Raw genomic sequence first — 25,615 nt, forward strand, 5'->3', positions numbered from 1 at the left:
AGATTTACAAAACGATATGAAAACTAACCGGACTTTGGATCCCGTCATTTGACCTAGTCATTTGATCGTTAGCGATTTCACAAGTTTAATTTGTTTTCTAATCGTCATGTAAATTTAGCATTTTTGTTTTTTTGTTTTTTTGTTTTTTTGTTTTAGACTAGATTTACAAAAAGATATGAAAACTAACCGGACTTTGGATCCTGTCATTTGACCTAGTCATTTGATCGTTAGCGATTTCACAAGTTCAATTTGTTTTCTAATCGTCATGTAAATTTAGCATTTTTGTTTTTTTGTTTTTTTGTTTTTGTTTTAGACTAGATTTACAAAAAGATATGAAAACTAACCGGACTTTGGATCCTGTCATTTGACCTAGTCATTTGATCGTTAGCGATTTCACAAGTTTAAATTGTTTTCTAATCGTTATGTAAATCTAGCATTTTTGTTTTTTTTTAGACTAGATTTACAAAACGATATGAAAACTAACCGGACTTTGGATCCCGTCATTTGACCTAGTCATTTGATCGTTAGCGATTTCACAAGTTTAATTTGTTTTCTAATCGTCATGTAAATTTAGCATTTTTGTTTTTTTGTTTTTTTGTTTTTGTTTTAGACTAGATTTACAAAAAGATATGAAAACTAACCGGACTTTTGATCCTGTCATTTGACCTAGTCATTTGATCGTTAGCGATTTCACAAGTTTAAATTGTTTTCTAATCGTCATGTAAATTTAGCACTTTTGTTTTTTTGTTTTTTTTTTTTTGTTTTAGACTAGATTTACAAAATGATATGAAAACTAACCGGACTTTGGATCCCGTCATTTGACTTAGTCATATGATTGTTAGCGATTTCACAAGTTTAAATTGTTTTCTAATCGTCATGTAAATTTAGCACTTTTGTTTTTTTGTTTTTTTGTTTGTAAATTTAACATTTCCCATTAAGCAGTTGCTACATTTCCCATTGCCGCTGCTTTCAACAAGCGTTCTTTATTTGTCGGTTTTGGTTGTTGTGTCTATGGTGTTGGTGCAACATTTCCCATTAAGCAACTTTATTGAAGAGGAAGACCACAAAGATTGATATTCCCTTCAAAAGATGATTTAAGTTGTCCTCCAAACTGTGTACTCTTTGGTATTTGGCCAGTGAGTTTGTTATGAGACATATCAATATATCCCAAAAACGTGACTACGTGAGTAATTTTAGCTGTTGAGGAATGTTTCCCGAAAGTTGGTTTCGAGATAGGTCCAGTGACTCGAGTTGTGTGAGTTTGGCCAAAGACGATGGAACATGACCTGTGAATGTTAGATAAGTCCAACACAATCAACGACTTCAAGAGACCCATTAAAGCTAGTTCCATCAAGACTTCAACTGTTTTTGACGAGATACGCGTTTCAGCTTGCGATTCAACTGTTTTTGACGAGATACGCGTTTCAGCTTGCGATTCATTCTTTGTGGGCAGAAAGAAACAATCGAAAACATGGTGAAAATCATGGTGAAAATCATGTGCCATCGACCAATCTGGTCCAAAGACTAGACGAGCAAATTCGCAATAGGATATCTTCCATTCGCGAAAGGGATAGAAGACGAGCAAATTCGCAATAGAAAAGCTGGAGAGAAAGACACAACACAAGAAACAAGAGATGGAGAAAACAGGCCAAAGCGGTTTCACCAACGGAAAATTAAAGAATTAGCTTGAAACAAAACAAGAGATTGAAGGAGAAATTTGGTATACTGTACATGATTTGGTTTTGCAGCCAAACCACCTATAACGATGATAAGATTCACAAGAATCAACGTCAAATTGCTAACTTCAGACAAGATACAATCAATTACTGAGGACAAAGTATGGACTAATACCATATTGGACATGGACTTAGAGGTCACTGGTCCTCATAATAAATACAAATAAGATATTTCCACAGTCTAGCTAGAGAAACGTAGCAACCAATTATTAATCAAAACCAGAGTCTTCTGAATCATTGAGTCAACCTCAAGAAGAATTTGTGTAAGATCAAAATTTGATGATATGTTGAGTAGGTGAGGTGAGCAAGATTAGATTAAAATTTCTGATAATAGTTTGCTAGATAAAGAAGTACCAATAAAGGATTCATACATATCAGTCTGCTTCCATCTCAAGAAAAAAGTTCCATCAGCTTAGTCAGAGTCCGAATCAGGATCCGGGCTAGGCAAGTCAATCTCAATGGAGGTGGATTCACAAATATTTGTAGCTTGGACAGATGATCCCTAAGGTGATACAATACAAAACATTGAAAGGAAAGAGATGTTATTAATATAGGTAATAAGCAAGAGACAGAACTAATATTGGAGGAGGGTGCAAGAGTAGAATTTACCTCTTCTTTAAACTCCTGATTCACAGGATTAGCTATAGACACAATTTTTTCTCCATGAGATATATCATCAGAATCATGAAGCTCTCTTCTACTATCATCCAAACTATACAAAAAAAAAAACAAACAAGATTAAACATTATTTTTTAGATGATTTATGAATACAAAAACCCTTAATATTATTAGATCATCCACCTGGTGGCCAAAGCAGCGGTATCAGAGCTCCTCGTTATGGTTATCTCATCTTGGTGCATCTTAAACTTAAGTTCCGAGACAGAGGTAGCAGAGTATCTTCTTCTCAAAGGAGATCGAGATCGATATCGCCATTCATTCACCCTCCGTGGTGTCGCTCTCATTTTGAGCGGAGGAAGTTGATCCCCAAGGAAACCAGAAATGGCGTCTTCAAGATTCCAGTCGAAGCCTTCAAGGTAGTAAAATGCTGCATCTTTACATGCAGACGTTACCTTGCAGAACCTAGTGACATTATTATCTTCCTCCATGGTGTCTTAGGGACTTTTCTCAGAGATTTATCTTGTTATGACAATCAGTAATAATCTCACTTAGGTCTATTAACAAAAGGTTTCTAAGAAACAGAGAGAGCTATTTAGGGAAGTAGTTACGACTACGACTTTGTCATCACGAGAATCAACAAACCACTGATGATACGGTCTTGTTTTGTTTTCCACTAAAAGAATTATTTATTACTGTTCGTCTTCTCATGAGTGAAGAAATTTCAAGCCCAAGTTAAACAAGGAAAAAATACAAAAATTTCGCCATCGGAATATATTTTAGCCGGTTTGTTTTGGATCGATTGTGAGAGAGCAATACTGAGTCCAAAATCGAAAGATCTTGGTAACGACATGGACCAATTACATCCTATATCACAAATAAATTTGCTTCCTCTCATCATCTCAATTGTGATTGTAATTGCAAGTGTGAACACATTCGTTCTCTCATTCTTCCATCAAGGAAACTGATTTGGGACGGTGAATGCTCTCACAGCCAGGACAGTTGTGTAAGCTCTCGTGGATGTATATGTCACAGTCCAGACAGAAATAGTGCTTGCATTTACGACATGTTACACATGGGCCGGGTTTATTTCCTGCGCAAAAACAAAAGCACCAATGAGCCTTTATTTTCAAGTAAATGGCTCCGTTGATGAGCATACACAAGTTCCTTTGTGTATACCTCAACAAGGGTGAACTATGCGTATCTAAGTTCAATTACGGGTCTAGTGACACTAGTGCTAAGAAACATGTATGAAGACTACCTAAGTGATGTTCAAGTATTTACCTGCACCAATTAGGCTCTGTTGGCAACCAAAACAACTTTTTCCCAATTTTCTCCGATTATCATTCAGACTTGAAAGAGCAGGCACCTCATCAAATGGAGCAATTGGGAAGAGATGATGGTATGATCTCGCTAAATGTGGTGATGAAACAAGTGTTAGACCGCAAATAGTGCATTCCGTAGGGAGGTCACATACCCGAGCTTTGCATCTCGGGCACATGTAACCAGCTCCAATCTTAACTTCCTTATGGCACGAACAGATTGCCATTGAACCCTCAGCAGCTCTCTGTGGGAAACCCATCTTGATCAAATTTGCAATTGCAAATTCTGCTATTGCCGGAGGTGGAGGCGCATGTTCGAGCAGAAGATCCTTTAGATGCACCTGCGTGAGAAGACAAATACAAACAAAGCACACTATTATACAAAACAGTTTTTTCAAAGGTACAAGGCGCAAGTAGAAGGTAGCTAAACTCACCTCGTCCACTGCAACTGAATACAATCCGCCGGTTTCCTGGCAGAGGTGTTTACATATAAACATTTCTGCAGACAGCCCAATTACAGAGCATCTTAATTTGGATTTCTTGCATTTTTGAATGGTCTCCATGATATCTCCTGGATCACATGTGCATAGAGCTGAGTACAATATCAGAACCTCACGATGACCATAAGATGGAACCTGGTTGAGATGCTCATGTACAAGTTCCAGAGCGTTCTGCAAAGAGGAGTCACCCAAGGCTTCCAACTTTCCCATCAACGCTTTGATGTGAGTCTCAGGACTACCACCAAGATCTGTTAATGTATGCGCAACTCCATTTTTTATAGAGACCAAACCAATTTGACTCAGAGGATTCTGGTCAAAGAACTCTCTAATGAAAGCTTCAACATGTTTGGCCATTATGGCCATCCGGCTTGGTCTGAAATCCATTTCTGCAGCTGCCTAGACACGACAAAACAGGCCAAGTGTAAGACTTTGCATATCTTGGAACTGGAGAAATTAGAGCCCAAATCATAATGTTGCCTTCAATAAAGAAATCTGAATAAGGATCACATCCATATGCTCTAAAATCCCACTAAGATCCATATGCGCTAAAACCCCACTTAGAGTAAGATTATCATTGCAAACAATACAGAGCGAACTATAGAACCTATTGAGAAGACTAAAGAGCAGAGATCTCCTAAACTCAGCCGACGATTCAAAAGTAAAGCAGTGTACACTATATACTACCCCAAAGCAACATATGCACAACTCAAAGGATACAGCATTCAAGCTAAAATTGCATAGAAATATATACCCGAGAGAAGTCAATGACGATGTAGAGATAGCGAATAAGCCCCTTTTGGATGCGAGTACCAGCAGCAGCGGCGGAGAGCATACGGAGACGGCGGCGATACTGAGCATGGTAAATGGCACTGTTATCAATTGGGCGTAAAAGTCCAGACTCATCCTCTTGCAACTCCTCCCAGGATCTGTCGTCAACATAAGCTCTCTCCCACTCGCCGATACCTTCCGCATCTTCGTCGTCGTCTTCTTCTCTTTCTGCGTTTGATCTCTTTCTTTGATTACTCATCCTTAATCTCACAGCCAAAGAGACCTAATTACAAAAAGAAGAAGAGAACTCTACTGAAACAAAAACAATTACATAAACAACCCTTACTTATTATAACGTTCACAATTTTAACCATAACTTTCTATCGTGTATATTTAACCCACTAATCGGCCGGATCTCTTAATCCATGTCCAATCTCAGAAGTCAGAAGTGAAACATTTTATTTTGCTAAAGACAGTAGGAAACATTGATATTGAAACTCTCATTAAAACTTTATTATACAAAACTTAAATCACTCGATACAACATTTATTTAGCAACATTGAAATTGAAACTTCTTAGTTCTTACAGCACAATTTGATATTTTACCTAAGATCTTATTCCATCTTACATACATATAGAACTTCCTGTTTGGTTTTCTCTACACATGTTATCCACAGTCTCAGCCTTTTAAGATTTAGGTCCCAGAATTTTCGAAAGCTCCTTCAAGATTGGTTTCTCCTTCAAAGTACTACCACCGTCATTATCAATATGCCACTTCTTTGACATGTTTCCAGCCTGAAATTTATAGTCTTTTCGGGTTAGTATTAATGATTCTGACTCAATTCTGTTGAGAAGGTGCAAGCATCTTTGTAAAACATTACCCAAGTTCTTAAGGGCTCTACTTGTTCCTTCATCGACTCCAGTTTTGGCTGAAAAAGATCTTTGCCTTTCGTTCTTATGTCATCGGTCTAACAGAAAGAAAATCGTACAATAAACCAAGTAAGAAGATGATGGCATTCAAGATCAGTCAATAGAGCTTACAAATGCGAATATAAATGATTTAAGTAAGAACATGAAAACATACTAAATCTTACATTATGCATGTCAAGTTTTGAGGCTGCCGTTCCAAAGACCAAAGTGGCAGAGCCAAAGATGATAATAGTAGCGGCTGCAAATGCCTTTCCAACTGCGAAAACCAGAAAACAATTCAGTGGACTGCAAACTTTCCAAACACTCCACGACATCAATAACATTAAAAGACAATAACAGATTCTGAATCTACCAATATTATCAACAATTTCCAGGCTGTTAGAGATACTTATATTATTTGTCATCAGAGTCAAAAACAGACACCCAGAAAGCAGTTATTACATAACACATTCGTGAACCCTAACCCTAAGCCACGGATAACTTTGGCTTTCATAACCAAACAAAACAAATAATCTCTAAGTAAGCTGGAACCTGATCAGAATTACTGCCATTACAGTCCCTAACAGGGTAGTTTGGGCAAGCAATTTACATGATCAACATTAGCAAAAGCAAGGAAGTAAAAACAGAACATGAAAATATGCAATCCTTCTGTCTCTAGCAAAGAACCTAAATCAAGCCATGTTCTTCTGTGGAATAACTCCAGTATCCACGAATCCAAGTTCAAAATATTGATTTCCAGGTAAACAAAAGATGAGAAGTGAACATACTATGTTGAAGGCCTTCACCAGCAGCTTTCAATTTCTCAGGATTGACAGGAGTGCCGTATCTGTCTCTCCTCAATTCATTAGCTGTTGACGCCAAAACCGAATTCTCAGATTCTGGTAGATCCCATCTGCGATAAAATCGACACAAATTACCAACAAATCGATGATAAAAATTCAAAATTTTGAAATACCCATCAAGTGAAACAGAGTATAAAACCCTAATTCCGATCAAGTTTGTACCTTCTGCGTCCGAATGTGACCTGAGGCAGAGATACATAACCTCTGAGAGGATTCAAGACGTCAGGGGAAATAGAAACTGAAGCGTTTGGGTCGGATTCAAGAGCCCATTTGGAGAATTGGGAGAGAGACGAAGGATCAGGTGGACGACCATAGATTTTAGAAGGAAGAGAATGGCGTAGAATCTCCGGAAGAACGTCAGGTTGAATTTCCGGTGGATCCGCCGGAGAAGATGGAAGCTTTTTCCCGGTGGCCGGAGATTTCTCGGCGAGACGATTAACGGCGTGTTTGGATTCTTGGAAAAAGTAGGCAGCTTCTTTTCCCGCGAGTCTCCCTGCTGCAAGAAAACTCATTTTCTTTTGTTGTTTAGTTTCGGTTGATTAGTCTCGTAGCTTCTATTTATACACATATTAACCTCTTCGGTCTCAAATATCCATAAAAAGATATGATTTTTTAATCAAAAATAAATAAATTAAGGATTAAAAAACGATTTCCCAACCTTGGAGATCACGGTTGAAGAAGGAAGAAGATGGATTGGATCAATTCCACTTTCTTGGAGAGAAGCTCTTTTTGACTTTTTAACCAGAGGTTGAAGAAAAGAGACCAACTTTACTTTCTTAACAAGTTAAAATCAATCAATGGCCACAGCCCCAAAGCAACGATTCTGATTCAAATAAACCATCAACCATATCTCCTCAACAAAATGACCAGCTCAAACAGATTACTTTTAGTCTCAGCTGAATGCAGACTTTGAACAAGTGCTGTATAAACCGTATCATCTATTTTGTACCCTTTCTTTTTCATCTCGCCATATAGTTCAAATGATTCATTCGATTGTCCAGCCTTGGACAAACCTGAGATCTTTGCGGTATACCTTACAACGTTTTGGACTAAACTCTTTGAACACATTTCATCAAAGAGCCTTGTTGCTTCATCCACATTACCAGAAATGAATTCCCCGAGTATGAGCGACGTGTAAGTATATGAATCAGGAACCATCCCCTTGTCTTCCATTTCGTCCTTAGTTTCCGTGCTTCCTTTAATATCCTTAGCTTGCAGTACGCATTGATCATCACATTGTAAGTGACAACATTAGGTTGTTCTCCCTCAGTGCCCATCACTTCAAATAGCATCTTGGCTCTTTAAAAATCCCTTCTTTGCAGTAAATATCGATCAAGTTAGTATAACTGACCGTGTTACGCTTCACACCACTATCAATCATCGTGAACAACCACTGCTTTGCCTCACCATATTGTTCGATTTACCTAAACAACTAGCAACCGTGTTATAAGTAAAAGCATCAGCTTGAAACCCTTTCTTCTCCATCACATCATAAATCCTTAATGCATCATCGATACTCCCCTTTTTGCAGTAACCCTTAATCAAAGCATTGAACACCACCTGAGTAATGTTAACTCCACAGCTCTGCATCTCTTCAACTAACATCTCAGCCGCACTCTTTCCCATAAGTGCGACTACTCAGTGAAAAATCCTTCTCTATCAATTCATCAAACAACAAAATTGCTCTTTTGACATTCCCCTTTCTGCAATGCCAACTTATGAGAGAAGTGTGCACATGTATATCTGTTTCTATTCCTCTCTCACGCATTTCGTCAAACAGTTGCTTTGCATCAACCAATTTCCCATTACTCATATCTAATCCGAATCGTATATGTAGCAGCGTTATACGCCACGTTCTCATTCTTCATCACCTTCAGAATCTTTTCTACAGCCAAAAAAATCTCTCTTTCCGACATAAGCATTGATAATGGTGTTGTAAGTATAACTCCTTCTTCATCACCTTCAGAAACCGACGCAGGTTTCAGTAGGAAGATTAGGCTCGAAGAGAACGAGTTGGGTGGATTACATTGGAATTTAGGGTTAAGAGAAGCGACGGATTCGATTCAAGTACCCTGATACCGGATTTTGACAAAGACTCTGTGATCTTTCTCTCTGTTTCTAAGTCAGTAGTAAGAACTGGAGATCTCTGTTTCTGTCTTAGGTCATTGCACAACCGCGAGAGTTTCGAGAAGTCAGGTTTCGTATCTTTGTTCATGATTCGTCACATAACCCAAAAAAAAAAAAAAAAAAATGTAAACAGAACTGATAATTCTTGCCGACGACGGCGAGAGAAAGATTTTCGAGCCTCTCGCCTTTGGCGCAAACGAAACGGCGTCGTTCTAACTCAACATCTAATTTTTATTTATTTTTTGGGTCAACAACACACAATCTTGAGAAGAAAAGCATTAATTGCCAATTAATTACGTTTTGGGCCAAATTTGATCAAACAAAACCATTAATTATTGAATATCATTTGTTTCTCGCATCTTTTTTTGTTCACCGATTCAAAAGAAATAAGATGAACTAAAGATGTATGTACAATAAATATATCATGCTCTATCTATCATCTTTTAAACATCAAAGTATTGAGAAAGAGAATGGAAAAAACAAAAACAAAAAGATTGGATAATAAATCCTACATTAACATATGTGTAATAGATTTACATATGTGAGATATCTCTGTGGTTAAGAAAACAAATAGAGGAGAGAGAGTGTTTAGAGAAACTAATTATCTGTCTTCATCGCTTGTTGTGCAAAGGGTTTGATCCCGTCTTTACCTTCCGTTTATCCGGTAGGATTTCGCCGGCGTCGACGACCGGAAGAGTGTGTTGAGAAGGGATAAACTCTCTGTCTTCACCAGAAGGTTTGGAGGAGAAGCGTTGTCTTTCGACATGGATTCTTGAAGCTTTGGATAGAACAAGGAGGAAGAGAAAAACAATGAGACAAAGAAGACGACGACTCGGATTCATATTTTTATTTTTCATAAGAAAACAAAAATATTTTCTTGAGAATGTTTTTTTTTTTAGAGAGATTTTTGGTATATGATTATGAGAAACAAGGTGTGATGCACAAACTTCCATATGTGTTGTTGCGAGTGTGTATATATTTGCATTTTATTTAGGGATTAGGTGTAGACATATATGGTCCACTTCATAAAGTTTCTTCTTTGTCAACATTAATTTTATATTTTACAATATTCAAGGTTTTTCTTGGGTAATTAATGAATATACAAGTTTGAGGTCCAATTTAGTAAATACATTCTGTGAGTCAAAATACTAAAGATTCTATAACTATAGGTGGACTAAAACATGTAGTGTAGTAACTTGTATTAATGTCGTTTGGATTCAAACATGCATAATACATATTGTTGTCTTTATTATCACAATAGTTGATTATAAGAAGAAGAAAAAAAAAGTATTTAAAAAGCCATACTACTTTAGAGTACTTTTACAAATTTCCCCTTAATAAACTTTGATTATGATTATATTTTTTTCAACAAAAAAGTGGGAGATAATCAAGTTGTACAAATTTATATTTACAAAATTTACAAAAACATAACTGTGGAACTGTCAGTAACTTGGAATGGGGAGGATCTGATAAATACAATGGTGAACGGTGAACCCCACTTCCCACCTAAAAATGGCCGGTTTAAAAGTGAGTATTGATTATAGATGCTACGATTTGAAATTTAACTCAAATGCAAAATAAATATCAAGTAGCATTTAATGTGCAAGGTCACATATACACATGCACATACATCAATACATGTTTGAAGTTCACATACATACACATATATAGGTAGATACTATAAATTTTACCATGTAGTTTGCACGGATAATATTCCAACTTTTGCAACAAAAACAAATTATTAATAACTAAAGGGAAGTTTTTGTAATGATAAATTTTCTGATTAGTCTTCAGTCTTCACATATGAAACGTAAAACATAATTTTTTTTCCTTTAAACATATCAGTTTGATACTTACGCGTGAATGTAATGAAGCTTTTTAAGTTTAAAGTATTCGTATGCAGAATGATGAAGCTTTGAATAGCGACATGATTTGTATGAATATCATTATCAACAATATGGAAACACAAGAGACAAAGTTGCTTATAAAGTTACATTTTTTCTGTTGACCTTTTTGAAATGTGACCGGAAATTTTCTGCTTTCTTTTTCTCCACAGACTAATTCAAAAGTCATGATTATCAATAATAGAATAAAACCTACGTTTTAAAATATTTTGACTAGTGAAAACGACTTTGGTCTAATGGTCGATAAATAGAGTATAATATTATATATCTCATGTTTAACTTTAAAACCGACTATAGATAGCCTAATTCTCAACATCTCATCATGTCAAATATTGAACTGTTCGTGGACCTCGTGGTGGTTATATACTGTGGTCTGTGGATAAAAATTAAAATTGTTTTTTTTTTTTCGTAGTCTGCGGCTGATATAATATTATTTTCTTGACTACCGAAGGTTGCCGACCATGAATGAAACATTGGCCAATTTATTGGATTTGGGGCTTTAAGACTTTCTGGCCCATCCAATCCAAATCTGTTAAGGTAGTTTTGTTGACCAAAACACTGTTTCAACAAGGCATCAGTATGATATGATGATTATGAACGTACTGAATCCTTGGGCAATGATAATGTGTCTGATGGTCAATTTGATGTATTTGGGTTATTTTGCGAGTGTTTTCTATAAGCATCTAATTTGTGATTGTTTTGTTGAAAAGTATAATAATAGTTTTTTGTTAAAATCCAATTCACAAACAATTACACGAGTGGTTTGTAACTAAGATCCTTTTGCTGATCTTTGGGGTTTCTTAAGCAACCTAAACATTGCTTTTGGGTTTAACATTTGACTTGGTGGCTCCTTCTCTCCATCCTTTTTGGCGAGCTCTCTCTTCCCACTTAGATGTCAGCTTTTTCTGCTCGGCGAGTGCTAATTCTGCTTTTTCCCGAGCTTCTTCGCATGTTTCCATACCCGAGTTGCACTTATCTGCTTCCTTTTGGTATGAGGAAGTAACCTTCTTGGCCTCTAAAAGCCCCATGTCTGCTCGTTTGTGTTTCTCTAAAGATTCCGCTTCACGCAGCTTCAGTTCCTCGGTTAGAAGTTCAGCATAGTTCTTCTCAGTGTCTTCGTTGACCTCTGGATCGTGCTTTGCACAATCTACACATTTAAAGTAAGAGATGTTTGATACAAAGACTCTATTGCTAAATAATTTAAAAGATTTTTTTTAACTGATGCAGTTCAAGAAATACCCTTCACAATTAACTCACCGGCGAAAGAAGCATTACTGAGTTCTGCAAGAAGAAAGGAAACAAGTAAATAAAGATCAATCTTTTAGATTTGGTAACATACGAAAAAGAATATAAACTCAGCTTAGCGAGAAACATATAGTCACTTAAGAAATCTGTCACAACAAGCAATACAAACCATGAATTTCAACTGATACTACAGTCTTCTTTGGTTTCACTCCAAACAAATTTACAAATTCTATGAATCAAATCGGTCTAAAAGCAAAAACAATGCATACACTCCAAACAAACTGCATTGTTTGTTGATTTGCTATGACCAGAACAGTAGCCAGTAAACTTCAACTTCCACAATCCGAGAAATTTACAAATCATAACCTGAACCACTAATGCTATTGTTTAACTCAAACAATAGGAGAATCAACACTCTGGACAAATAACTGAGATAATCTTTTTATGAAGGACAGCACCTAAAACGAATGAAACACAATTCATGTAGGTCTACACTTACTTAGTACACTAATCATCTCAGATTCAAACTAGCACGAACCAAGCTCAAAAGCATGCAAATTCAGTAACTTCAGCACCAGAAAAAAGAAAATAAAGAACCAAAACTTCAAAAGCCAACTAATACCAATCCTTATTTCCACAAACAGATACAACGCCAAATTTTGATATAAAGTTGCTAAATTCATACATCACTCTACAAAAAGGAGTAAACTTTACCCACAGATCTAGCAAGATTGTAATCATGGACACAGATCAAGCTTCAAACAAAATTCTGTTTACCTTTGGGAATCGTGATAGCGGAATAGGGAGAGCACTCACAGGGGCAGGAAGGACAAGAGGAGGTGGAAACGGCGGCCAAAGCCTCAGTGAGATGCCAGTAGAGAGGCGGACCAAGTATGTAACCAGTCATGCTCAGCCCCAGTAAAGCTAGACCGATCTTCAGCGCCGCCGCGTGTCTCGCCATTTTAACACTAGATCCGCCGATCTGGGTCTTCGTAAAGATTAGATTTCTCGGCGAGTGTGAAGAAAAACCTCGAAGAGAGATTTTAGAGCTGTCTGAAGCTGAGACGACGCTATGTAGAAAAATCGGTGGTAGAGATTTTGACACACTTTTGACTCTTTTGCTCTCTAATAATTTCGTCGACAGTTAATAATAATAATAAGCGTGTAGATTTAAATTTTAAGTGTAAGTTAGCCATTTCCGACTTAGTCGGTTTGGTCTGATTTGAATTGGTTCGGTTCAGGAAAATATGAAATAAGTAAAACTCTCTGTGTTTTGGACCTTTGGTTATAGCGTAACTCCAACTGAAACCTTAGGTTAAATGCGCTTTGAGTTGCTCTTGGCCCAACACGTTTGTGTAGAATCTCTGACCCGTTTGCCCGTAGACATTAGAATAAGACTGACTATCAGGGCCCGTCCGGAGGGTAGGCGACGTAAGCGGTCGCTTACGGCCGCCTGGTTTGAATCTTAGAAAAATTTGATTACACGTAACATGATCCCATTATATGTTCTGGTTTATTATATTTTTTTAATGTAAATGTTTTGTTATTTTTTATCTGTTTCTGTCTAGATTTTTATATTTTAGAGTTTAAGTCATGCATATAGAAAAGTGGCCATATAGTTCTATTATTTATTTTTGTTTATATAGATGTATGAATAAGTTTAACTAATGTGTAAAAATGGTAGCTTAAATATAAACTGTATAATTCTTTGTGTAATCCATAAAAACACTAATACATCTATCATCTAAATTAAATTCAAATTGATTAAATAGCTTAGTGTTTTATTTATACTACTAATATCATTGTATCATAATTAATATTTAAATTAAAAAAAAAATCTGTTTAGGGCACTCAAAATGTTTGGACCGGCTATGCAAGTTTGCTCATACCGTCATACGTAAGTTTATCTGTTTTGACAAGTAAAAACCCTAAAACGCTAGTATTGTTTTGGTTGCTTTCGATGGCAGAAGCCAAAATTGAAGAGATCGGTTGTGAAGACAGGATCAGTGCTCTACCGGAAGATGTACTCGTAGAGATATTGGATCTTCTCCCGACAAAAGACGTAGTAGCCACCATGATTCTGTCAAAACGATGGCTGTCGATTTGGACGATGGTAAGGACACTTGAGTATAAAGAAGACATGGATGATGAAAGCAAGAAGAGCGTTTGGTGGTTTCTTAACAAATCATTGCAACTCCACAAGTCACCTGTAATAGACAGCTTGTGTATTGAACTTGGTCCACAGTGCCCTACTACTGATGATGTTGATATCGGAAAGTGGGTTGCAAAAGCTGTTGATTGTTTGGTGTGGACGCTAACAATCAAGCTCCTCTGGTCCGCAGGTCCAACCAGCTTGCCCAAGAGCCTTTACTCTTGCGACACTCTTTTTGAACTGACTCTCTCCGACCAGATTCTCGTGAATGTTCCTTCTTCTTCTTCCGCCTATCTCCCATTCCTTAGCGATCTCGAACTAATCCGTGTTGTGTATAAAGACGAGGATTCTCTCGTTACCTTGTTATCGAGCTGCCCTGTTCTTGAGACCTTGTTCGTGAAAAGGAAAATAGATGACAATGTGAAAAAGTTTACCATCAAAGTGCCTTCTTTATTGTACTTGTGGTATATTAATGACTCGTCTGATGTAGTAGACTATACTGATAGGTGTTTGGTTGTAGATGCTCCTGCAGTGAACACCTGTCGAATCACCGATTATTCACTAGACTCTTTCTCCATCGAGGATATGCCCTGTCTCCAGGATGCAAATATCAATGTTGAAGAGTCTTATCATCCGGATGACAAATTTCTAACTTCTTTTTCTTCAGTCTTGTCTCTTCATTTGAATTTGTCTGATGCAATGGTATCTCTCTAATTTTATCTCGTTGTGATTCCATTTCTGCATCTACCTACTTACTTAAGTTGTGCAGGTTATGCGTTGTACCAACGTCAACTTCTCTCGACTTATAAAGTTAAGCATATGTCCGTATGGACCAGACATGTTGGAAACACTCCTACTTTTACTTAAAAATGCTCCAAAACTAAAAGAGTTTTTGGTAGATTATGTACGTATCATCCTCCTCCTCTTCTTGCTTTAATGGACTAAAATCTATACTAGTCAAATTTTTGCTAACCATATTGCCTTCATTGCTTCTCAGAAATTTGTCTATCATCCCGAGGATCTCCCATGGTCATGGAAACAGCCGAGTCATGTTCCCGAATGCTTGTCATCACAGCTCGAGATATTCGAGTGGAGAGAATATGGGGATAGAATAATAGAGGAAGAATTCTTGACATACGTTTTAGCCAACTCTAAGCGTTTAAAAACCGCAACAATCTCCCTGAGGTTAAATCTTGAAGATCCAGAGTTGATCATCGAGGAGTTAAAAGATCTTCCTAGGGTTTCAACAACATCTCACCTTTTGTTCAAATGAAAAGTCTAGAGAAGCTCAGTGAATAAGCAAGCCTTATCTGCTATAAGATACCCCAAAATGATTGATCTTCAAGATTTTTTTATTCTTTCTTTTAAAGTAAAAACACTATTTACGGTTTCTTGATAGTGTTCCTTTTTCCCTGATACTGGACAAGTTGCAGAGCGCCTAGTTTCCTAGTTTACAGTCTTAACATCTTATGGTGTTTAATTGTTTATTCATATATTTATGCTGGCTCGCTCTTAATGAGTTTTTCTTTCAGCATCATAAAACAAATTTTGGGTTTAACTCGCTGCTGGCCCTCTGTTGTTTGGAATCTTACTTAGTACTTGAAATTGTATGGGGAAAAAACAACCAATGTTATTTTGCGTTCATTTTGTCTGCTTGTCTTCTTCAAGTGTGTATGTCAACGTCTGTGCTTCTTGCAATCACAAGAGAAGTTTTGTTTTGGCACCAGCATTATGAAAAGTATTTCTGTCTTCTATCTGTCCCGCGTGGTTCATGGTAATAATGTCTTCTTCGGTTCTGAAATTTTGATATCGGTTATCAGGAAGGCATGGTGGAGTTCTGAGGTACCAACTTAGCCATCAGAGACAAGGTTCTGGACTTTTGTGAATATTGGAAAATGGTCAAGCCTCTTTGGACAGCTGATGTGAGGAATATCGAAACATCATAGTAAATGGATTAAGTGGTTTCTATAGTAGTCATCGTTATACTTGTCAACATTCGTCTAAAGTTAACCTTATACTGTGGGCAGATAACAAACAAAATAAGTGTTTGGTCATCTCAAGTCTCAAGTCTCAAAATTAATCATGATAATTCCGTTTGGTCATCTCAAGTCTCAACATATCCATTACCATTATTAAAATTATCATATATACATATTCTAGTTCCAATAATTTTTAGATTGAACTAGGAAAAAAAAAAGAACGAAAGCTTGGAAAGAAAAAGCAAGTCTCTCATCCTCTATAAAATATTCCATTTATCTCATTCTTGTGTTTCCACCACAGTGGTGCATTTGATATCTTTGGCATGAGGAATGTCTAAGTGGTTTGTCTACTTTCCTCTGTTTTTGTTCGTTTGCAGATCAAGAGGCTTCATCTTTTGCTTACTGTCAACGAGTCAGCTATAGATGTTCCATCCAACTTGGAAGCTCGAAGGCGTCTTACTTTCTTTTCAAATTCACTATTCATGGACATGCCTGCTGCACCCAAGATTCCCAACATGCTTTCCTTCTCGTAGGTTCCAGGCACTTTCAACTTAATTTATGGTCGTCTTCTCATAGGCTTACTATATCTTAACATCTTCCATTTTGCGTTGTCATAGGGTCCTTACACCATACTTGCGTTGATTGATAGGTTTGATAGTTAAGCACAATAAATGACCACACCTGTTTCTTTTTGTTGATGATGAGGGATTTTGGGTTTCTTTGATCTTAAGCATAAAGGACAAGCTAACATAACCCATGTCGGGGATGGCTTTGCATTTAGAAATCTTAGGTGGGGTTTTCGTGTTCTTTTACTTGTGTGTTACCCGGATTTAAAATCATCGACAACACATATTTACTTAAGTAAAGAGATCTTCTACCCGCAATTTGTGACAATCAACGTAAATATGTGTGCCGCATTTATGGTAGAAGGGACAGTTCCCTGCAAGAGAACCTATAACCATACTCGGCAAAATTAAGGAAAACACTCTAATAGGAAGCAACTGATTCATGACAAAAAGCAAAACTATAAAAACCTTTCAAAGAACATTTGCATCAGGCTGTTACAATGCATTTTATCTCTCTGTAGTCACCATCCCGACATCAGGACACATGACATATATGTTTTCTTGGGAGGTTTGATTGATGGCTTTGATTCCCTCATCAGATCCATCAAACTGTCTCTCAAAACAACTGCAATGTTCATCAATGCGCGATAAACTCAATTGCTCGATATCCATGTCAGAACAAGCATTCATACACACTACCAAAACCAACAGCTCGATCATGAAGTCTACAAATCACATGTTTTTACTCGTGTGAGAACAAGCACACATAGACATTCACTTAAAACTCGGTGCCCTAAATGAACAAACCATTCAAAATCCAATCACTGCAGTCCGAGAGACTTGGCGCCGATACGGTTGAGATTATTTTTCTCTCTGGCGATTCTTTTTCTCGCTTTCTCTTGAGCTGACTTTTCTGCCTTCTCTGCTTTTTTTCTTGCCGCTACAGCTGCAGCAGCTGCGTCACTTTCCTGTCTCCTCAGCTGAGCTTCCGCTGCAATCTTCTCTGCTTCAGCTCTCCTCACTTCTGCCTCCATCTCAGCTTCCATTCTCATCACTAGTGAGAAGCAATCATCCACCATCTCTGGAGCTTTGCACATAGAAGAAGCAAGCCTTGACATCAACTTGAGAGGCAGCTGAGGTTTAAGAAACAAAAGCGAAAGTGTTTAAGTGATTCACTCTCAGTTCAACTGTGAGCAAAATTAGAAAGTGTTTCACAGCTTACCTTGTTATCCGAGTCAGAGGGCTGGCTCCAGCCTGCTCGTTTAAGGCGGTCGAGGAACTCAGCGATGTAGCTACAAACAAAACAAGCATAAAAAGAATAACAATCATCTGCAACCCAAAAAAAAGAATAACAATCATCTGCAACCCAAAGAAAAGACTTACTTGTGAGGGAAATTGTTGGCCTGAGACTCAGCAAAAGAACGAAGATCGGCTCCATCAAGGGAGGAGAATGTAACCCAGAACTGATGGATAGACTTTTCTATCACAGAGAGATCCCAAGGAGGTATCGCAGAGAGCTTCTTGCGCTTTTTGTCTGCCTTCTTCTTCACACGTTTCTCCAAGTCATATATGGAGCAGATGTACTGATCAGGATCAGCAAACAAGGCAACAAGTCTTGCCATAATTTTCCTAGGAATCTATAAAGGAAAAACCAGATTAATCGCAACAAACACACACAACAACAAGGACTAACCTAAACGAATCCAACTACACAACCCTACCTCGTAACCTGGATCTAGGTGTCGAGTCCATCTCACACGGTTAAGACCTTCGATCAAACGATCGATGAAGCTACAATGACAAAAGAAATGCATCCGATTCTCAGGCTTAGAACTGAGTGCAATTGATGTTTAGAGAGAGGAAGAGGTGAGTAGGCTTACCTAGGAGGGAACTGATCGGTCTGAGTAAGTGCAAACGCACGGAAGAAACTTCGCTCCGGGAAGAAACGGTCCCAGAACAGTTCCACGGCGTTTTCCAGCAACGAAGTCTCACGGCGATAAGCTTGAGGAACTTCCATGGCGATCGCAAGGAGCTTCTTGCGCTCTCTGTCTGCCCTCTTCTTCACACGTTTCTCCAAGTCATAGATGGAGCAAAGGAATTGGTCAGGATCAGGATCAGCAAACAAGGCAACAAGTCTTGCCACAATTTTCCTTGGAATCTACAGAGAACACCAGAAGATCAATCGCAACAAACACACACAACAACAAGGACTAACCTAAACGAATTCAACTACAGAGGATCCTAAACCCTACCTCGTAACCTGAATCTAGGGGTCGAGGCCATCCCGCACGGTCAAGACGTACGATCAAACGATCGATGAAGCTACAATGACAACAGAAATGGCGATTCTCAGGCTTAGAACTGAGTGCAACTGATGTTTAGAGAGAGGAAGAGGTGATATGGCTTACCTAGGAGGGAAATGATCGGTCTGAGTAAGTGCAAACGCACGGAAGTCACTTCGCTCCTGGAAGAAACGGAGCCAGAACAGTTTCACGGCTTTTTCCAGCAACGAAATCTTACGACGATAAGCTTGAGGAACTTGAGGAACTTCCATGGCGTCGAAGGAATTAGGTCGAGAGAGAGAGATTTTGGGAGAAAAAGAAATTGAAACTGGAGAAGAAATTTAAGAAGCGGGAATTGAAAAAAAGAAGAGAGTAAAATAAAGAAAGAGACGACGCATAACAAAACGGTTACTGCCCCCTTTGCGTTGGATACAAACACGTGGATGATCAAACACGTGTAAGCAGATCCAATGAGCAGTCTTCTTTCGCGTAAAAATCCATAGCTTGGCTCGCTCCTCATGGGATTTGGAATTGAAAGCAACGAGATCTGTTTCTCTTTCTCGGATAGATCCAACAGAAATCAGCCCTTAAGCCCCACGAACAGTAATTCTTCTTAGCCATGGTCGTGGATTGGAGAGTGTTGAAGAATTGAAAAACAAAACCAGAAGAAGAAGAAGAAAAAAGTTGAACACAGAGGCACAGACCTTTGAAAGGAAACGAAAGAAATAAAAATGGTGAATTTAGGTTTTACTAATCAAATCAATCTCTCGTTGCTTTTTTATATCCACTCTTGGGCCAATTTACTCTTTCAAGGCCCATTATTATAATGTTTATAGGCTCATTCGTGTAACCCCACAAGTTTATTGTTCTGAGTCTGCGACATGCCTTAGGCCATACGCAGTGGGATAATTTTCCCTCGGATGTGACTAATAAAAAAAACGAAAATATTGTAATAGTGAGTTTGGAGTCGCAAGTCGAGTGTTATCTTACACCCAAGTGTAAGTGACAGCTGTCACAATTCGGTTGGTTCCAATTTTAATATCGAAAATTTGTTTTATTTTGTTGGGTAAAAATAAAAAAAACGGAGGCAACATCGAGTACTCACCGGAAAATGGATGCCGAAGCTGAAACTGATGTGGTTCGGCCGGTGGAGGACAATTCGTCGGAGGAAACTGGTCCGGAACAAGATCACGGAGGAAGACCAGAGTTGAAACAAGGAGAGATTTTGAGAACCCTTGCAACGGTTGAGAAGGATTCGCAGGCAATCGCGGAAAGCTTTTCGTCTCTCTTTGTTTCCCTCCGATCAACTCTCTCTGAGGTTAGAGTACTCTTCTATGAACTGATTTTGGTTCGTCGCTAACCACATTGTTGCCGAGAAACTTTGATATTTGGGCAAATTAAAAGTCTAGGGTTTTAAATTCATCAATTTCGAACAGTTTTGTGAATTTCTCTTTTCATGTCATGAATTAAGAAACTTCAGGGGCTAGATTGCTTCAGATTACTTGATTCTGGGTCTAGGCGATTTCATCAATGCCTTGTTTAGTTTCTCGTGGAACAAGATCGGTTCTGAAAATAGCATTTGAATTGTTTGTTTTCATGGAAATTGTTTCTTTATCAGGATGCTTTTTTGATTAAGTAACCTCTAACCTTATTTTATTATTAAACTAACACTCACACTCATACACCCACATACACTACTGTGGGTGCTCTTAGTGCAAACGCAAAAACGGCGTCGTTTATAGTTTTACCTTTTATTTGATTATACAATTATTTTTAGGATTAGTAACAATTGTATAGTTTCTTATACAAATATATCGTCCTAGAAAAATTGTAATAAAAATATTTCCCATTTAAAGTTTATCAGAGAATAAACAAAAAAAAATCAAGTAAACCTAATCAGAAATCTTTTATATTTGAATAAATATTTCCCATTTGAAGTAGTTTGGTATGGACGGATCTTGTAAACCGGTTTCGGTACGATTTTACGGTTATTTTTGGTTAAAATTGATTGGGTATGTTGCAGAAGCTTTGCCTCACATGGCAGGTCTCTCCAAATTCATCATCCTTGGATTTTATTGATACAGAGGGGGAAGAGAAGAGAAGACTCATAATCTTCATCTTGAAACCCTAGATTCCTTAACGAAATGGCGATAGAGATCTCAGTAGATCTGATAAACCAACTCAAGGTCTCGCTTCGAAAGGAGGCCAAGCTCTCTTCCGTCGGCGATTACTCGGACTCATCCTCCTCCAGCCTTCCCACATCAGAGGAGGCAATCGCAGAACTTGATGCTTCAGCTCCGTACCTTCGTTGCCGGAACTGCAAAGGAAAACTTTTGCGAGGAATCGAGTCTCTGATCTGTGTCTTCTGCGGAAATCAGCAACGCACGAGTGATAATCCTCCTGATCCCATCAAATTTACCTCCACTTCTGCTTACAAATGGTTTCTCAGCTCTCTTAATCTCCATGGATCGGTAAAATTCGATACCTTTCGCACACATTTTTAATTTACTTGATTTCCTCGCTGATTGTGTATCAGTCAGATGTAGAATGTGGTTTGTTGTGTCTTTAAAGAAACGAAATTTTCATCTGTAGGAGATGGTAGAGCCACTTAAGGAAACGGATGGATCAAGCAGAGGAGCTACTAAGGCACCCGTCTTAAAAGGAATTGCTTTGTCTAAGTTTCTTGATTTGGAAATACAATGGTCTGCAAGTGAGGATAAGTCTATAAACAGTGGACCTGATGATGAACAATCAGTGCAGAATAAAAACCCTCTGAATCTAGGCGGAATTAATCTTGATGATTTTTTCATTGAGGGGAGAGGAGATCTTTCCAAAGTGGAGCCAGCAGAGATCAAACCTGTGGAAGATGATGATGATTTTAAGGATCCACGTAGTCTTAGCTTATTTGATAGTGTAAAGAGTGAGGGAGTTGTTGGATCTCAACAGCATGAAAATTTTGGTTTGTTTGACAAAAAAGATGCACATAAGAGTGTTTCTTCTGGGGAACATGAGAATCTTAGTTTGTTTGCGGGACGAGATGCGCAGGAAAGTGTTTCCTTAGCAGAGCAGGGAAACTTTGGGTTCTTTGAGGAAAAAGATGGTCAGAACTCTTTCAAAGAGAATGAAAACCTTAGTTTGTTTGAGGGTAAAGTTGCTCAGAAAACTAGTTCTTCTAAAGAGGATGAAAGTTTTGGTTTGTTTGAGGGTAAAGATACTCAGAGAAATAGTTCTTCCAAAGAGGATGAAAGTCCTGGTTTGTTTATGGGGAAAGATGCTCAGAGAACTAGTTCTTCTAAAGACGATGAAAGTTTTGGTATGTTTGAAGGTAAAGAAGATGCTCAGAGAAATAGTTCTTCTAAAGAGGATGAAAATTTTGGTTTGTTTGAGGGTGCACCATCATCAACTGCTGACCTTAAGTCTTTTGATGACAAGATCGTTGCCACTTCTTCTGATTGGGATTCTGACTTTCAATCTGCTGATCATAATCCTTCTCAGAAAAAGGTTGGTGGTGACCCGTTTGTAAGTTCTCCAGTTGATTTGGCTGCTCATATGGATTCTGTCTTTGGTTCCGGAAAAGATTTACTCTATGCAAAACCTGGTGATTGGTTGCAAGATGATTTATTTGGTAATGTCACTGGTGAGGCCCAAAACAGCGACTCAGCTGTCCATGATAAGAATGAGGGACAGGTTGTGGGCGGCAATGGAAGTTCATCCATGGATATTGATTGGATCGGAGATGATCTATGGCAAACCAATGAAAAGAAATCCATTGAGAAGACCCCCACAGATGTTAATGATGATGACGATGACTGGAATGATTTTGCAAGCTCGGCTAACTCCAAGACTCCTAATAATCCACTTTCTCAAACCATGGAAAGTTCTCAAGATGAATTTTTTTATGGACAGGCGCAAGTTAAGAATGGTGTTAAAGAACAGAGCGTAGATGAGAAGCAGAATACCGTGATGTCTGACATAGGCAAAGGTCAAGAAGATGATATCTTTGGGACTTGGGATAGTTTCACATCCTCAACCATTCCGCAGACCTCTGGTGAAAAATATCCGAAAATGAACTTGTTTGGGGAAAATAACAATCATAGAGACCTTGATTTTGATAGCATCTCACGTTCTGATTTCTTTTCTGAAAGTAGTGGCGGCAAAACCAACTCAGAGGAAGTCAAAGTCATACCTTCAGGAACCTCAACCTTAGACAGGTTTATTATTTCTAGTCAAACTCTTGTTCTCTAAACTCTCTAAATAACCTTCATTTCATACTTACAAGGAGCTTTAGTAACATCTTCCGGATTTTTTGGTTTTTTCGCTTTTGATTTCAGAACGAGTGACCCTGATGGTAGTAAAGATCAAACAGTTGATCTTGTTGTAGGCACAACGACAACAGCTCCCAAGTCAAAGAGTGATGTAGCGGAGGAGCTGATGTCACAGATGCATGATCTCTCGTTTATGCTCGAGACCAAACTTTCTGTGCCTCCAATCTCCAAGACAGAGTAATATTTATCACATTGTACTCTCCATCTCTCTTGCGGTCTCTTGTTTTTACTGGGGCTTGGAGATTGCTTGTTTTCACGTATATATATTTCATTTTTAATAACTTCAAGGATCCAATTTTACTTGCTCTGTAGCCACATGTGGTTGTTAGTCTAGTGGTGTTGTTCGTTCGGTTACTTCCATTGATCCTGGCCACTTGTGTACACTTACATAACAACTGAGAGAAGTTCTTTCGATTTCAGCTCAATCTCTGGTTATTAAAAGAACTTGGTTGCTCTGTTTCTCTAATTAAGCTTTTAAATTTCTACCAAGGACCAATCCATGTTTTTCATCTTTTCGATAACCAAGATGTTCGTTTTTGGTCATAGGTCCATAATCTCTTTGTAAAAATAATGACATCGAATAAGTAACATTACTATATATATATATTAAATATATAATGCATTTTTAACGGAAATGTAGCATTGAAACATTAAAACATAAGAATGGACGGTGTTTTTTCTTCTAAAAAATATAAATTTAGGTTGTGTAATGTATATAAGCATGACACAACACAAGTGATTTGCTTGTTTTAGGGGAAACCACTTAATTTGATTATTGCAAGGTTAGTAACTTAGAAGCCACGCATCAAATTATGTTTCTAAAACTAATTAGTTTCCCATCATTCTTTGTTTCTGATCCTCAAATCTCTTTTGTTTTGTTGTACCTCAAAAATTACAACCGTAAATAAGGTGGTAATATTTTTTTATTTATTTACACAATTGTTATTGCTTAGAAATTACCACTAAACCACCAAATGAATTAGTGTGATTTGTGAGGAGTATATGTATATGATTGTAACTTTATCAGTTTGATTTTTTTGTTTGGTTCCGTTTTTCAACTTCTCCAAACAACACTTTATAATAAATATTCACTCATATGCTTTTTAAATATGTATTTTTGATTTTTGTAAAAGTTTGCTATACATATGTAATCATATGAAATGATTCGTTTGGGATTTCACTGGCTGGAGTGTATTATTTAGTGGATAATTCACAACCTCAAAATGTAGACTGACAATGTTTTTGCCACGTTGGGTTTTAAGCGCAATCGATGAGTGATGTTGTAATGTAGTAAATTCTTCGTATAATCATATGTAAACCCCCACCAAAGAAAAAATATCATTTAACGTCCTATAACTGAAAATTCTGACAGAAAAACCACTTGTGTTGTACAATGAATATATGTACTACATTACAATAAATCAATACATTTTCCATGTCAACCTCCAAACTCGAACATAAATAAATTTCAGTTTGGTAAACAGAAACCATCTCATCTTATCACGCTCGAGCCACATTGCCATAAATGGAATTGAATCATCTTTTGTGCAAGTTGTATAAACTCTTAATTAGTTCACATTTATATGTACGTAGCTGGCTATGTTAAAAACAAAAAAATTTCTCTAAAACGACAACTATTCGAAAACGGAGGGAGTAAATATTAATTTAGGTTGTGTAATGTATATAAGCATGACACACAACACAAGTGATTTGCTTGTTTTGGGGGAAACCACTTAATTTGATTATTGCAAGGTTAGTAACTTACAAGCCACGCATCAAATTATGTTTCTAAAACTAATTAGTTTCCCACTATTATTTGTTTCATCCTCAAATCTCTTTTGTTTTGTTGTACCTCAATAATTACAACCGTATAACTACTTAAATAAGGTGGTAATATATATTTTTTTTATTTACACAATTGTTATTGCTAAGATATTACTACTAAAACACCAAATGAATTAGTGTGATTTGTGAGGTGTATACGTATATGATTGTAACTTTATCAGTTTGATTATTTTGTTTGGTTCCGTTTTTCAACTTCTCCAAACAAAACTTTTCAATAAATATTCACTCATATATACTTTTGAAATATGAATTTTTGATTTTTGTAGAAGTTTGATATATATATATATATATATATATATATATATATATATATGTAAATTGTAATCATATGAAATGATTCGTTTGGGATTTCACTGGCTGGGGCGTATTATTTAGTGGATAATTCACAACCTCAAAATGTCGACTGACAATTTTTGCCACATTGGGTTTTAAGTGCAATCGATGACTGATGTTGTAATGTAGTAAATTCTTCGTATG

The 25,615-nt window shown here is 37.4% G+C and overlaps 8 protein-coding genes and 1 pseudogene across 10 annotated transcripts; 2 read left to right on the plus strand and 7 right to left on the minus strand.

The window, feature by feature from the left end:
- Positions 1–1,922: 1,922 nt before the first annotated feature.
- On the minus strand, positions 1,923–2,939 carry LOC9328324. The gene is made up of 3 exons (XM_002892216.2): positions 2,538–2,939; positions 2,346–2,448; positions 1,923–2,238 (listed from the first exon to the last, which is right to left on the minus strand). The coding sequence occupies exons 1-3, from the start codon at positions 2,840–2,842 to the stop codon at positions 2,149–2,151; spliced, it is 498 nt and encodes a 165-aa protein (XP_002892262.1). The 5' UTR covers positions 2,843–2,939; the 3' UTR covers positions 1,923–2,148.
- A 124-nt stretch (positions 2,940–3,063) lies between these two features.
- On the minus strand, positions 3,064–5,329 carry LOC9328325 (general transcription factor IIH subunit 2). Its single transcript, XM_021012326.1, has 4 exons — positions 4,925–5,329; positions 4,108–4,569; positions 3,636–4,014; positions 3,064–3,444 (listed from the first exon to the last, which is right to left on the minus strand). The coding sequence occupies exons 1-4, from the start codon at positions 5,198–5,200 to the stop codon at positions 3,296–3,298; spliced, it is 1,266 nt and encodes a 421-aa protein (XP_020867985.1). The 5' UTR covers positions 5,201–5,329; the 3' UTR covers positions 3,064–3,295.
- A 97-nt stretch (positions 5,330–5,426) lies between these two features.
- Positions 5,427–7,251, minus strand: LOC9328326. Its single transcript, XM_021012327.1, has 5 exons — positions 6,876–7,251; positions 6,639–6,763; positions 6,036–6,127; positions 5,823–5,909; positions 5,427–5,736 (listed from the first exon to the last, which is right to left on the minus strand). Exons 1-5 carry the CDS (start codon positions 7,223–7,225, stop codon positions 5,629–5,631), a joined length of 762 nt encoding a protein of 253 aa, XP_020867986.1. The 5' UTR covers positions 7,226–7,251; the 3' UTR covers positions 5,427–5,628.
- A 252-nt stretch (positions 7,252–7,503) lies between these two features.
- Positions 7,504–8,928, minus strand: LOC110224982 (annotated as a pseudogene).
- A 222-nt stretch (positions 8,929–9,150) lies between these two features.
- Positions 9,151–10,085, minus strand: LOC9328327 (CLAVATA3/ESR (CLE)-related protein 20). The gene has a single exon (XM_021012328.1). It carries the CDS (start codon positions 9,791–9,793, stop codon positions 9,452–9,454), a length of 342 nt encoding a protein of 113 aa, XP_020867987.1. The 5' UTR covers positions 9,794–10,085; the 3' UTR covers positions 9,151–9,451.
- A 1,343-nt stretch (positions 10,086–11,428) lies between these two features.
- Positions 11,429–13,150, minus strand: LOC9328328. Of its 2 annotated transcripts, none has more exons than XM_002892220.2 (3): positions 12,767–13,150; positions 12,002–12,025; positions 11,429–11,891 (listed from the first exon to the last, which is right to left on the minus strand). In XM_002892220.2, the coding sequence occupies exons 1-3, from the start codon at positions 12,948–12,950 to the stop codon at positions 11,554–11,556; spliced, it is 546 nt and encodes a 181-aa protein (XP_002892266.1). In that variant the 5' UTR covers positions 12,951–13,150; the 3' UTR covers positions 11,429–11,553. The 2 variants fall into 2 exon arrangements, with proteins under 2 accessions (XP_002892266.1, XP_020868787.1); XM_021013128.1 differs by having other exon boundaries at positions 11,984–12,025.
- Positions 13,151–13,193: 43 nt separating this feature from the next.
- LOC9325598 lies at positions 13,194–19,830 on the minus strand. Of its 2 annotated transcripts, XM_021013126.1 has the most exons (8): positions 19,095–19,830; positions 18,939–19,008; positions 18,567–18,844; positions 18,408–18,477; positions 18,070–18,323; positions 17,909–17,978; positions 17,797–17,819; positions 13,194–13,281 (listed from the first exon to the last, which is right to left on the minus strand). In XM_021013126.1, the coding sequence occupies exons 1-8, from the start codon at positions 19,238–19,240 to the stop codon at positions 13,275–13,277; spliced, it is 918 nt and encodes a 305-aa protein (XP_020868785.1). In that variant the 5' UTR covers positions 19,241–19,830; the 3' UTR covers positions 13,194–13,274. The 2 variants fall into 2 exon arrangements, with proteins under 2 accessions (XP_020868785.1, XP_002892267.1); XM_002892221.2 differs by lacking the exon at positions 13,194–13,281 and having other exon boundaries at positions 17,318–17,819; positions 19,095–19,825.
- LOC9328329 (putative FBD-associated F-box protein At1g05080) lies at positions 13,916–15,093 on the plus strand. The gene is made up of 2 exons (XM_021013127.1): positions 13,916–14,843; positions 14,911–15,093. Exons 1-2 carry the CDS (start codon positions 13,950–13,952, stop codon positions 15,076–15,078), a joined length of 1,062 nt encoding a protein of 353 aa, XP_020868786.1. The 5' UTR covers positions 13,916–13,949; the 3' UTR covers positions 15,079–15,093.
- Positions 19,831–20,987: 1,157 nt separating the features above from the next.
- Positions 20,988–23,718, plus strand: LOC9325599. Its single transcript, XM_021013342.1, has 3 exons — positions 20,988–21,439; positions 21,561–23,179; positions 23,300–23,718. Exons 1-3 carry the CDS (start codon positions 21,113–21,115, stop codon positions 23,472–23,474), a joined length of 2,121 nt encoding a protein of 706 aa, XP_020869001.1. The 5' UTR covers positions 20,988–21,112; the 3' UTR covers positions 23,475–23,718.
- Positions 23,719–25,615: the final 1,897 nt, after the last annotated feature.

The sequence above is a fragment of the Arabidopsis lyrata genome, assembly GCF_000004255.2.
Source record: "Arabidopsis lyrata subsp. lyrata unplaced genomic scaffold ARALYscaffold_1, whole genome shotgun sequence".
In the NCBI taxonomy this organism is placed as follows: Eukaryota; Viridiplantae; Streptophyta; class Magnoliopsida; order Brassicales; family Brassicaceae; genus Arabidopsis; species Arabidopsis lyrata.